This window comes from Heteronotia binoei, chromosome 21 (genome assembly GCF_032191835.1).
Source record: "Heteronotia binoei isolate CCM8104 ecotype False Entrance Well chromosome 21, APGP_CSIRO_Hbin_v1, whole genome shotgun sequence".
Lineage (NCBI taxonomy): Eukaryota > Metazoa > Chordata > Lepidosauria > Squamata > Gekkonidae > Heteronotia > Heteronotia binoei.
Window position 1 is genome coordinate 189249793 of NC_083243.1, and position 14062 is coordinate 189263854.

A 14062-nucleotide genomic window follows, 5' to 3' on the forward strand; every position below is an offset into this window, starting at 1 on the left:
TGGGGTGGGGGGGGAGGAATGAGCTACTGTTTGATTTCCCCCTTCCCTGAAAATAAGCATTTGCCAAGTCCAAGTCCACACTGAGGGGATTTTGCTCACCATCTACTGAAATACCAGTTATGTTTATCAGATGTCGATAGTAGAAAATTATTTTGATTGTCACTCTGTGAAGAAGTCCAAATGGGTTCCAAAGACCACTCTGCAGCACAGAATATTATGTCTGATTGGAGTTAACTGTTCCTCAGTGGAGGAAGTGGTCAGAATTTGCTCAAGAAAATAAAGGCAATGTACAGATACATGAAAGGCCACTTACTACATTACAACTGTGAGGTACTGCACCACATGAAAAGCTGTGTCAATCAATCACACGGTCTGGCCAATATTTACTATGCACTTCCAAACATGGAGATTAGGAATGGTCCTAGACCTTCTTCTGATCTGCAGACATTAGTATGCAAGACATCATCCTTTCCACTCTTTCACCAAGAAATTTACTTCATACTAAGAACTTGTTCTTACTAGGCTGCTCAGAAAAGGGAAAGGGGTGTGTGGGAATAAGTAGATTGTAAAACACAGAATATTGTTCAATCTTCTCAATTAATTGCTGAGAATTGCGCAGAACTGGGAAAAAATAAAGAATGTAGCACAGCAGGGTTTCTGTAGAAAAGTCGGGTTGATGTCTTTAAGACCTTAAATGTACTGTCAATTATTGGAATAATTTAGCAAATTGGAAGAATTCATTAGATGTCAGCAGTTGTCTTCTGCCAACATGTCCTGCTGATTAAATATGGGGTTTAATTGAGAAGTTTTTGAATTATTTTCTGAAGGAAGAACCGAATAAAATTACATACTGTGATAAACTATTTTAAGTGCATGCCTCATCCAGCTGTTCTTCTAATGAGACTATAATAATTTATCAGCCTAACATCTTGGGGTGAGGAACAAGACACAGACAACTCTCAGGAGTTTAAGAACAATGCCGAGCTTCTTTTCTAAAAGAATAAAAAGGATCTAGTGTCCATCCACAGGTTACTATGCAATGTTAATATCAGATACAGGAGAGTGAAACAGGTAACTGCAATCTTCCAACTGATTTGGGTTGGTGCTTCTCACAGCAATAGAAGAATCCAAAGGCAAAGGCAAAAATCCTTTTCTGCAAATTCTGTCCAACATGATGAGTAGCTCTTTCACCATAAGGCCACATCAGGTTTGATATCTATTTTAGGGTTGCCAAGTCCAATTCCAGAAATATCTGGGGACTTTGGGGGTGGAGCCAGGAGACTTTGGGAGTGGAGCCAGGAGACACTGGGGTGGAGCTAGGAGCAAGGGTGTGACAAGCACAATTGAACTCCTTCCCTCCACCCTCCCCTTCTCCGATTCCACCCCAGAGGCAGAGCGGAGCAGGCGATGCTGCCGCACTGTTGCCGCCTCTTCCTCGCCCCACCGCAGCCGCTCCTCCGAGATGGGCCCAGCCTGAGCCCATCTCGGAGGAGTAGCCACGGAGCAGCCGAGGCAAAACCAGAGAAGGGGAGGGGAGGGTGGAGGCAGGCCAGGAGCACGGCGAGCCACGAATCCGGGTCCTAGAAGGACCCAGACTCACGGCCCACCACGCTCCTGGCCCGCCCCCACCCCCCCTGACTCCACCTCAGAGGCGGAGCGGGCGATGCCGCCGCACCGCCACCGCCCCCTCCCCGCCCCATCCCAGCTGCTCCTCCGAGATGGGCCCAGCCTGAGCCCATCTCGGAGGAGCAGCCACGGTGAAGCGGAGACGAGGCGGCAGCCGCGCAGCGGCGTCGCCCGCTCCGAGATGGGGTGGCTCGCCACGCTCCTTGGCGCCGTTTTCCCCCTCCCCCCGCTTCCTTTTTTTGGGGAGCGGGGGAAGAGGCTGGAAATCCTGGGGTCCCCCGCCAGGGCGGGAGGGTTGGGAAGCCTAATCTATTTGCCTACACATGGTCCTGAGGGCTGTTTTTAATTGGTGTATCTTTAATTTATATTAACTATTATATATCCTGATTAAATATAGGGTTTAACTGAGAAGTTTTTGAATTATTTTCAGATAGAAGAACCAAATAAAATAACATACTGAAATAACAAACTATTTTTAGTGCAATGTAGTTAATATAATCTGCATGTTCCCGATCCTATCTAAGCTTGCTACCAGATGGTAAACCACATAAAAACATTTAAAGACATTTCTGGAAGAAGTTCAAATAACCAAGAATTTGGCTTGTTGAAGCAGAATCCTCCATTGTTCTAAATAAGTAAGACATACGCAAAGGTATTTGTCCTGCAGAATGAGCTCTGCAACATTAAGACATGAAATCACACAATGTAAAGCAAATAAGGAAGACTGTCAGATGTGCAGGAAGACAGGAATGAGGCTGGCCTTCAGCTGTTTAGAAATGTAACCCAGGCACATTTTAAAACTGATTTTCTGTTTTGCAGTAGGAGAGAGGTTGAAAAGCATTTCAGGTGGTTCGCATGAATTCAGTCTTCAGCGAGAAGCTGGTTCTCAGCAAAGGTCCCTGAATCAGCCTGCCAGGAATTGAAGTTATGCAAATGCTTCTCTAGCTGACACAGGCATTCTATGCATCTCATCCCACCTATCCCTGTCTTTTTCTCCAGCAGCATCACTGTATACCATGAAAACCCTGGAGGGCTGGGGTTCTGTCTAGGATAAAATGCCAAGAGGTGGAGGGGGGGCGGGGCTGTAGTAAAGAGGGGAAATTGCTGACTGCCTGTTCTACTAGCAGAGATCTTTCAGCACAGATTCCTCTAATGGTGGACAGGGAACAAATATGCTCAATTTTGCTTCCTTACTGCTACCCCAATGCCATTTTGTTCATGATGGTCCCCCAACACCTACACTTTGTTCATGATGGCCCCTAAACACCAACACTTTTACATTTGGAAAAGGAACGGTCTCCTGTGCAAGCACCAGTCATTTCTGACTCTGGGGTGACGTTGCTTTCACAACGTTTTCACGGCAGACTTTTTACGGGGTGGTTTGCCATTGCCTTCCCCAGTCTTTTACACTTTCTCCCCAGCAAGTTGGGTACTCATTTTACCAACCTCGGAAGGATGGAAGGCTGAGTCAGCCTTGGGCCAGCTACCTCAATCCAGCTTCTGCCGGAATCGAACTCGGGTCGTGAGCAGAGAGTTCAGACCACAGTACTGCAGTACTGCTGCTTTACCACTCTGCATTTGGAAGGCCCCAGTTTACCTAAGGGTAGAGACTGGCTGTGCCATGTTCACTATCCACGAGATGTAATGTGAAAAGTCCTTGGGTGTTTATTTTCCTTTCCTAATCATGTTTATCTCTGGGGTTATGTTGTAAGGAAAGCTAATGCAAGATCTCCTTCCGTTAATATTTTAATGTCAATGATGAAACCAGTAAAAATGTTACCCAACTAAAGTAAGCGGAAAATTAGCATATTCGGGAGATGTATTAATCCCAGGAGTGAAACAATGTTATCAGGTTGCTGCAAGATAAAAATAATTTGGCACCCAACAGTTTTATCAACAATGCACATCCCTCTAAGTTAACTAATTTAGATCGCTCTGTATCTTGTAATTTACATGAAATGCTACAGCATTTTCAATTAACTGGGGAGGAGACATCACTGAAGAAATCTGTACATGCAGACACTGAGACTATGAACCAAAGCAATCTAAAATACTGTAATTAAAATTAGTTATTTCAATTATTATTTTAATTAATAGGAGGTAAATGCAAATTACTCAACAGCTGTTCTAATAAAGAGATTTAATGTCAAGGTGTAACAAAAATTAAGGATGGTTTGGTGTAAATGTAGGCTTCCCAATCCCCAGGTCCCAGTAGGGGATCCCCTGGTTTTGCAGGCTCTTTCCTGCCCCAGTCAGCTGGCTGGTGGAGGAAACCTTGCCCCAACAGCTACCATGTGCTTTCCACTTCAGAAGACTAGAAGAAGCTTGGAAACCGCTTGCTTTTTGGAAGGCGTGTGCGCCTTTAAATCGTAGGAGCCAGGCTGAATGGGGGCGGAGTGAGCCAGCAGAACAACACAGCTTCTCCCAGTGAACTGCTAAGAAAGGCAGGGAAACCAGCACAACAGAGAGTTTGTTTTACATTCCTTCCGGAAGTCGTTAGCACAGTAAGATAGAGACTAAAGAATAAAGTAGAATCTTTGGTTTCCCTGTGTTAGTCCAAAGAACTTGATAGCAGATGGTTACATTCAACAACTTTGTGAGTAAACTGCCCCAGTAAGATCACAAAAGTGTGGGATTGCAAACTGTTTATTTTGGCTGGTGTGTGAGTGTGTATGTGTGAGAGAGAAAGAGGATAAGGAAGTGAAGACTGTCAGGGGAACGGCACTTCTGTATTTTTATTTATTTTAGGAAACGTGAAAGTCTCCTGGATCCACCTCCAAAGTCCCCAGATATTTTCTGAGGTAGACTTGGCAATCCTATGTAAATGACAGAACATGTACTGATTTACTTCATCCTAATTTTACATTGCTTTATTACTTCTTTAACAATAGAATATTTATGCATGGCAAAGGCAAGGCTTACCAGACTTCACATTCCCTTTGCTACAACTGAAACAGATTGAGCAGGCACCAATGAGAACATGCTTTAGATTTTGACAGGTAAACGTAAAAAAACGACATGAAAAGCTCCCTGAAACCAATGGACTAAGTAGGCTGTGCATTGTACTGTGTGAATCTTAGGAACTCCTTGAAATCACTAGTGAATTTGAAGTGTGGATCCAAAGTCAGTCTCTGGGAGCTGCCTCATGCAGAACTCTGCAGTTCATCTGAACGTATATTGATGCACTCAATATACCGCCAATTTTCATACATCCAAGCAATCTCAAATGAAAAAAATAATTTCAACAAATATCAAACTACAACTTGGCACGTACAAACTATTATTTCTTCATGATGAGGATGCTTATAATAACACATTATTAGTGACACAACGTAATGACATGAACCAATTATGCCATTTACTTAATGAACCGTTCGGTTTAAACTGATTCAAAAAATTATAAAATGTAAAGGCTCCTATAAAATCATCCTTGGATATATACGTGGGGGGGGGGGGGACACTGAGTCATATGCCAAGTGTTGGTGGTGGGTTATACATTTAATTCTAAGAGGGGAAAAGCCTTGGGATCATAGTGGATAACTCAATGAAAGTATCAACACAGTATGCTGTAGCAGTGAAAAAGGCAAACTCTCTGTTAGGGATTATTAGGAAAGGGATGGAAAATAAAAGTTAATACTGCAATGTCCCTGTATAGATCTATGGTGTGGCCTCATTTGGAATACTGTAGCACCTTTAATCTATAATGGTTTTAACTGATTTATTTAATTTAATTTATGAATTGTAATTTAATTGTATTTTAACTGTGTTTTATTGTAGTAACTGTATTTTATTGTAATCATGGTATATACCATGTCCTGTGAGCCGCCCTGAACCTGTCTTGGCGGGGGAGGGCGGGATATAAAATTTATTATTACTATTAATACTGTGTACAGTTCTGGTCCTTGTATCTCAAAAAGGACGGTGCAGAGCTGGAAAAAGTACAGAGGAGGGCAACCAAGATTAATAGGGATAGAAGCACCTTCTCTATGAGGAAAGGTGGAAGAGTCTGGGACTTTTCAGTTTAGAAAAGAGATGACTAAGGGGGAACATGATAGAGCAAGGGTGACCAAACTGTTTAATGTAAGAGCCACGCAGAAGAAATGTCAGATGTCTGAGACCTGCAAGACATGAACAAATACTACACACACATTTTATTAAAACTCTGAATAGTAGACTTGGCAGCGCCCCCAGCAGCTTCCATCCCCTACGTACTCACTATTCTCCCTTGGCTCTTGTGCTCTCTTCCCCCACTCGAGGTCTCTGGGTGACCTCTGTGTAGAAGAGAAGAGTTTGCAAGCCTGCCTATTTCCCCCTCCTTCCCGCCTTCACATACAGCAGAAATATGAGTGGGTCAGCACTCACAGACTGATTGAGGTCCCAATGCTACATATGCTTACACAAGAGCAAGCCTGCATTAAGCCTGCATCCTCAACCTCTAGGAGCTGCACAATGTGTGTGAAAAAGCTGCATGTGGCTCCCGAGCTGCGGTTTGGCCACCCCTCCCCTGTGCTAGAGGTTTATAAAATTAAGCATGTGGTAGAGGGAGTTGACAAGCAGACATTTTTCTCCTTCTCCCAAAATACTAGAACTTAAGGGTATTCAATGAAAATTATGGGCAGTAGGTTCAGGATAGACAAAAAGAAATACCACTTTACACAGAGAGAGATTAAAGTGTGGGATTCGCTGCCAGAGGATGTAGCGATGGCCACAGGAATAAACAGCTTTAAAAGGGGATTAGATAGCTTAATGAAAGATAAGTCTATCAGCGGCTGAGGGGAAGCTCCATATTCAGAGGCACTAATCCTCTGAATCTCAAGAGCTAGGAGACAGCATCAGCGGAAGACCTCATCCTCTATGCCAGGGGTCCTCAAACTTTTTAAATAGGGGGCCAGTTCACTGTCCCTCAGACTGTTGGAGGGCCGGACTGCCGTTACTGTACAAGGATACGGGCCGTCAGTTCTCCGTCTTCTGCATCTCTCTCCCTTCCCCACACCACACACCCCGACCTGGGAACTCACCTCACCTCGGTATCACCTCACACTCTGTCTCCGCCGCCTCAGCCCAGTGCTGGAAGTGTGCGTTGCTAACGCGAGTTTAGGTCAAACATCACTTCCGGTCTGATTTTGCCATAACCCGGAGGGCTGCATAAACGTCCTCAGCGGGCCGCATCTGGCCCGCGGGCCGTAGTTTGAGGACCCCTGCTCTATGCCCTCCTTTTGGCCTTCCAGAGGAACTAATTGGGCCACTGTGTGAGCCAGGATGCTAGAATAGATGGGCCATCGCTCTGATCCAGCAGGGTTCTTCTTTTGTGAGCAGGACAGTCGGATGCTTTCTTCATAAAGTTATACACTGAAGTTTTATTTAGAAGTATTGGTTCCTTGAGAGGATATGTAGAATAGATGGAATTTATTGTATATGGGCATAGGCCTTTGCAATCTGGACATAATAAAAACATATATACAATACAAATATAAATATTTAACATGTTTGATTGAGCAGACATGGTAGTTCACTCTCAAGCATGTATGTACTATTTTTTTTCCATTAATCAGATCAATGTTGCGGGCTGGCCTTCTCTAGCTGCCAAGCATCAGAAAACTGAACAAATGAAATTGCCTCACAACAGCCCTCTACATATGGCTCCATCTGCACACCGACTAAACATGCAGAAAACAGGCTCAGGTGTACTGGCCCCACCCCTAAAATCACAAGAGTAAGTAAAGTAAAGTAAAGTAAAGTAAATTTTATTTTTGTATCCCGCCCTCCCCCGCCAGAGGCAGGCTCAGGGCGGCTCACAGACATGGAACAACCATGATTTGGATAAAATACAATCAAGACAAAACAGATTAAGATACAATTAGGTTACATAGGTTAGTTAAAATAGATAAAACAGCTATTATAAGTTAAAATTAAGTTAAGGTGCTACAGTTCACAGTCGTATATAAGATGGTTAGGTGGCTACAGGTCAGTTTAGCCGGGTTCTATCTTAAAAGCAAGCTGAAAGAGGGTGGTTTTGCAAGCCCTGCGGAACTGGTTCAGGTCCCGCAGGGCTCGTACCACCTCTGGAAGTTGATTCCACCATTGGGGGGCCATTGTTGAAAAGGCTTGCTCCCTGGTTGTTTTCAATCTAGCCTCTCTTGGCCCAGGGATTTTTAAAAGATTTTGAGAGCTAGATCTCAGTGCTCTCTGGGGAACATATGGGAACAAGAGGATGAGCATGGCAGGGAGAGAACATATGCTGGACATTTTCACCACACATATGTGCTATGTAACCCTATATATGGTTCGGGGGGGGGGGAGTAATTTTGAGTCCCACGATTTTTCCACAAGTTTTAAATAGACACTTAGCCAAGAACTGCATGTGATTTGGCTTAACTGTGGCAATCCATGCCAAACACAATAATAACAATAACAGTGGGATGGTATAGTGGGATTCACGTGCTTGGTATACTATCATATGTACCATGTTTGAATAGCGACTGTACCAATTTTCGAAAAAGGAAAGTACACCACAAAATACGAAATCACACTTTCTGACAGAAAACATGATGATCCTGTATCTATCACTAGGCCAGCAAACCCGAGCCTTCCACAAACAAAGCAGAGATTTCTGTATGTTTGGAGCCCCTGGTCAGGTATGCATAAAGGTATTTGCCTGAAAATCAGCCCCCATTACCCTCAGCCATTGCCACTGTCCCCCAGGAACCAGGGACTTTTGAGGACAGTTGAGCATCACTTAAATTGGGGGGGGGGGCAGGGAAAATAGATGGAGAGAAATTGGCCTCATAAAACAAATCCTTCTGAGGAGATTAATTAGAATCGGAGGGAACATGATCCAACTTCACTATGCATTAGCAACGTTCACACACGGACTCCCTTAATTCCCTCATAAACACAGGATGTCATCTTAAAACACGAGTACCAATGTTTCAAATGCAAACCACCGCTTAACAAACACCTGTTTCAAGGGAGTCCAGAGAAATGCAACATAAAACACACGATATATGCCTGACAGATTGTGAAGCCAGAATGAAATCTGCTGTACATTGGAACCCCGTTGTCTGTTTCAAAGACCGGCTTGATGGATGCACCAGTTTTCAAAGGGGAGAGGAGAATGCACAATCAATTGAAAAACCCGTTTTATTATAAATTGAAGAATGAGTCAGTGCTGCATAGAAGAATGGATGAATTACATTGAAAAAAACGTTATATGCAGTGAAGGCTGATTACAGAATATGCCTTAAAAACAGCTACTTGTCAGACATCTTGCAGCATATGCACAATGTGCAGGGGATATTTTGCACGTTTGCATGGAGGCAATAAGCCTCCAAAAGATATCAAGTAGCATCCTTAATAAACTGGGACCCACGTACCTTCAGGACCACCTGTCCTGATATACCCCAGAAGAACATTACGCTCGATGGATCCAAATCTTCTGGTGGTCCCTGCCTGGCCTGAGGGATATTTGACTGTCCTTGACTAGAGCCGGGACTTTTTCTGCCCTGGCTCCAACCTGGTGAAACCTGGAGAGCCAGTTTGGTGTAGTGGTTAAGTGCGCGGACTCTTATCTGGGAGAACCGGGTTTGATTCCCCACTCCTCCACTTGCACCTGCTGGCATGGCCTTGGGTCAGCCATAGCTCTGGCAGAGGTTGTCCTTGAAAGGGCAGCTGCTGGGAGAGCCCTCTCCAGCCCCACCCACCTCACAGGGTGTCTGTTGTGGGGGAGGAAGGGAAAGGAGATTGTGAGCCGCTCTGAGACTCTTCGGAGTGGAGGGCGGGATATAAATCTAATATCTTTATCTACCTCACAGGGTGTCTGTTGTGGGGGAGGAAGGGAAAGGAGATTGTGAGCCGCTCTGAGACTCTTCGGAGTGGAGGGCAGGATATAAATCCAATATCTTCTTCTATCTTCTTCTGCTGAATAATATCCAGGCCCTGCAGAATGTGAAACCATTCCACAGGGCCTGTAAGGCAGAGATGTTCCACCAGGGCTTTGGTTGAGGACAGCAATGGTTGTATCCTCGGGCACTCCCATCTCCTACCTCCTCCCCGCCCCCACCACCACGAGCAGCCCTTTCGGAATTTGTTATCATTTGTTAGATGACTGGGGAAGGCAGTGGCAAACCACCCCGTAAAAAGTCTGTCGTGAAAACGTTGTGAAAGCAACGTCACCCCAGAGACGGTAACGACGGTGCTTGCACAGGGGACCTTTCCTTTCCACGCTCTACCTGGAGACTTCACATGTTCACAGGTAAAGGTGTATAATACTCACACTGTCCAAAATACATATTGGTCAGAAACATGCACAATTGCTTGTTCATCCACACGATCTGTCCACATCCTTGACATGAATGTGCGTTTCATTGACATTGATCTCAGCGCACAAATCCCATACGGTGCCCTGACTCAGCTGGGTAGTCGTGTTGGTCTGAATCAGCCGAACAGTGGCACCTTTAAGACCGACCAAATTTTATTCAAGGTGTAAGCTTCCATGTGGACTCAAACTCTGTTTCAATACCAAATTGCTCGTCCAACTGCTGTTGGCAGGGAGCCATTTAACTTTGGAACCCATCGACCAGGCCATATGCAGAAAGATCTGAAACCGCATCCAGACAGTCTAATCTTTCTTCAGAATGCCAACTGTTGTTGTTTGTGGTTGTTTTTAATCGAAATTATTATATGGTTTATGTCATAATTTTTTATGCTGTAACCAGCCCTGAGCCCACCTGCAGGGAGAGCAGGATAAAAATCAAATAAATAAATAATACTGTGATTGACAGGGAGAATTAGCATGGAAGCACCCCCACCCCCCCTTCTGAGCTAGTTATATGGCTGCCTTAAGACTGCCAGCGCCAGCTTCAAAAATGCTTGGAGATTTGGGGGCACTGCCTGGGAGGATGGAGACCGGAGAGGGATAGAAAGCCATACAATCCCCCCTCCAAAGCTGCCATTTATTCCAGGGTATCTGAGCTCTAGTATCCTGATCAACTGTAATTCTTTAAGAACTCCAGCCCTCACCTATGCTTCCCTAGTGCCCACTAATCAGGTGGGGCTCCACACTAAATCTGCAAAATTTTGCCACTCTACAGTGTGTCGTGTCTTCTGTTTCATCTCGCCCAACAGAGGTGCCTTATTAGATGAATAGCATGCTTGTTTTGCAATAAATTGCACGGACTTCAGTGGAATATTTCCTTATTACATGATTTAGGACCGCAGCCTAACAGACTTGACTTTTACTTCATACAGTGAGAAGTGGTTCAGCAACAAAAACTATAATCAGGGCCGTAGCCAGAATTTGGCAGGCGGGGGGGGCATTTATATTTTTCGGGGTACGGACACTGATGCTCTGCCCAGTGCCCCAAACGACCTTTCCACTAGTGGCTCCCTCCCTGCCTGCCTCTCTCTCTTGCCACTGCCCTCTCATCCCCCCCAACCAACTTGCTTCCGGGCTGGGAGCAGAAGCATCCCCCAGCCCCTGGGGAGTCAAAGGGCCCATGGATCAGCTGTTTCGTGGGCCCTTTATCTTGCATGGGGGCTGGGGACTGCTTCTGCTGCCAGCCCATGCACTATTTTAATGGCAGGGAAGGGAGGGCTGCGGCAAGCTCATCGCTGCCCTCTCTTCTCCACCAGTAAAATAACGCATGGGCCGGCAGATCCACGGGCCCTTTAAGTAGCGGGGGGGGGGGCTGGGGGCTGCTTCTGCTGCCAGGAGTGGCTCTAGGGCAAATAGACCCTCCTCAGGCGACCCCCCCAGCGGCGCTCTGCTCAACCCCACCCACCACGGTGGCACTCCGCTCATTTGCCCCCCATTGCCGTGCTCTGCTTGCTTCCCGCCACCACGGTGCTCCCCTGCTCACCACCCCTTCTCCTCCCACATGCCACAACTGCTGGCAGCCCGGGCACTGTTTCAGTGGTAGGGAAGGGAGGGCTGTGGCTCGCTCACTGCCAACCTCTCTTCCCTACCAGTAAAATAACGACCAGCAGCCCCCCGCACCAGTTAAAGGGCCCGCAGATCAACTGTCTCGCAGGCCCTTAACTCCTGCGGGGCTGGGGGCTGCAACAGCAGGGGCAGCAGAAGGGGCCCCCAGCCCTCTCAAGCTAAAGGGCTCGGGAAACAGCTGCTCTGCAGGCCCTTTAACTCAGGCCGGAGGCTTGGACTGCTTATGCCCCCTGCTCTCCACTGCCCTGGAGCCATCCATGGCTGAGGCCCCAGGGGCCTAGAGTTGCCAAGTCCAATTCAAGAAATATCTGGGAACTTTGGGGGTGGAGCCAGGAGACTTTGGGGGTGGAGCCAGGAGACATTAGGGGTGGAGCCAAGATCAAGGCATAATTGAACTCCAAAGGGAGTTCTGGCCATCACATTTAAAGGGACGGCACACCTTTTCAATGCCTTCCTTCCATAGGAAACAATGAAGGATAGGGGCACTTTCTTTGGGGGCTCATAGAATTGGACCCCCTGGTCCGATCTTTTTGAAACTTGGGGGGTATTTTGGGGAGAGGCGCTAGATGCTATACTGAAAATCTGGTGCCTCTACCCCAAAATACAGCCCCCCCCCAGAGCCCCGCGGATCAATTCTCCATGATTTTCTATGGGAATACATCTCCCTAGGGAATAACAGAGTTCCCAGCAGACATTTCCCTCCCCTCCCCCCGCTTTCTGACAACCCTGAAGCGGGGGGGGGGAGGGTCTCCAAACCGGGGGAACCCCTGCCCCCACCTGGGGATTGGCAACCCTATTGGGGCCCCAGAGTCAGGGGGCTCCCTTCGCCACGTTTGGGGAGGGACGGTGGCTCAGTGGTAGAGCATCTGCTTGGGAAGCAGAAGGTCCCAGGTTCAATCCCCGGCATCTCCAAGAAAGGGTCCAGGCAAATAGGTGTGAAAAACCTCAGCTTGAGACCCTGGAGAGCAGGGGAGGGACGGTGGCTCAGTGGCAGAGCATCTGCTTGGGAAGCAGAAGGTCCCAGGTTCAATCCCCGGCATCTCCAAGAAAGGGTCCAGGCAAATAGGTGTGAAAAACCTCAGGTTGAGACCCTGGAGAGCAGGGGAGGGACGGTGGCTCAGTGGCAGAGCATCTGCTTGGGAAGCAGAAGGTCCCAGGTTCAATCCCCGGCATCTCCAAGAAAGGGTCCAGGCAAATAGGTGTGAAAAACCTCAGGTTGAGACCCTGGAGAGCAGGGGAGGGACGGTGGCTCAGTGGTAGAGCATCTGCTTGGGAAGCAGAAGGTCCCAGGTTCAATCCCCGGCATATCCAACTAAAAAGGGTCCAGGCAAATAGGTGTGAAAAACCTCAGCTTGAGACCCTGGAGAGCCGCTGCCAGTCTGAGAAGACAATACTGACTTTGATGGACCAAGGGTCTGATTCAGTAGAAGGCAGCTTCATATGTTCATATGTTCATCTTGGTTGATCTAGAAAGCACCCCGTAGCAAACCTTTCACGGCATAGCAGTTGCAAATAGAAACACGCCGAATATAAAAACGCAGAGCTCTAGAGACCCATCCGCACGTGCCTTTTGCAGGGCTGCCTAAAGCACGCAAGGAAGGGCAGCAGCTTCGTCCTTAGGGGAGACCGAAAGACGCACCTACCCGGCTGGGAAAGAGCCAGCGTGGCCGTAGAGTTTCCTGCCATCTCTGAAGCCTCCCGATTCCGAAAGCAAAAGCGCTCCAGCCCCCTTCTCATTCTCACCGTCGCTCCGCTCAGCCCTTCCCTTGGCCGGGATCATGTGAGAGCCCAGCTGAGCAGTCACATGGCTGTCGGGGTAGGAGAGGTTAGGAGCCTCCTTCGCCTTGCCGTGCAAGGACTCGCCGTGCAAAGCAGCCGCTGAGCTCCGTATTCACCGTTCCCGTCGGGGAGAGGGGCTGCCCTCCTGGTGCCATCGCAGCTTCGTGCCTCCAAAAGAGCAGTCGGGCCCTCGTTGAATCCAGACTAGCAGAACTACCGAGCTCTGGCTTTATTAATACGGAGGGATTGGTTAGGATGATAAGGAAAAAGATTGCTCCCCTCCCCCTTAAGGCTGCCAATCCCCAGGTGGGGGCAGGGGATCCCCCGGTTTGGAGGCCCTCCCCCCGCTTCAGGGTTGTCAGAAAGGGGGGGGGGGGGAGGGGAGGGAAATGTCTGCTGGGAACTCTGTTATTCCCTATGGAGATTTATTCCCATAGAAAATCATGGAGAATTGATCCGCGGGTATCTGGGGCTCTGGGGGGGGGCTGTTTTGGGGGGTAGAGGCACCAAATTTTCAGTATAGCATCTAGTGCCTCTCCCCAAAATACCCCCCAAGTTTCAAAAAGATTGGACCAGGGGGTCCCATTCTATGAGCCCCAAAAGAAGGTGCCCCTATCCTTCATGATTTCCTATGGCAGGAAGGCATTGAAAAGGTGTGCCGCCCCTTTAAATGTGATGGCCAGAACTCCCTTTGGCGTTCCATGATGCTTGTCACAG

The 14062-nt window shown here is 47.4% G+C and overlaps 1 protein-coding gene across 2 annotated transcripts in view; it reads right to left on the reverse strand.

Annotated features, from left to right (window-relative positions):
• The window catches only part of HSPBAP1 (HSPB1 associated protein 1), a 117626-nt gene extending 104284 nt beyond the window's left edge, over positions 1-13342 (reverse strand). The window contains exon 1 of one of the 2 annotated variants that reach the window (XM_060262175.1): positions 13210-13342. In XM_060262175.1, coding sequence (XP_060118158.1) covers positions 13210-13303 — 94 coding nt within the window. In that variant the 5' untranslated portion in view covers positions 13304-13342. The remainder of the gene's footprint in view (positions 1-13209) is intronic. The other variant, XM_060262176.1, reaches the window with a different exon arrangement.
• Between the last annotated feature and the right edge of the window lie 720 nt (positions 13343-14062).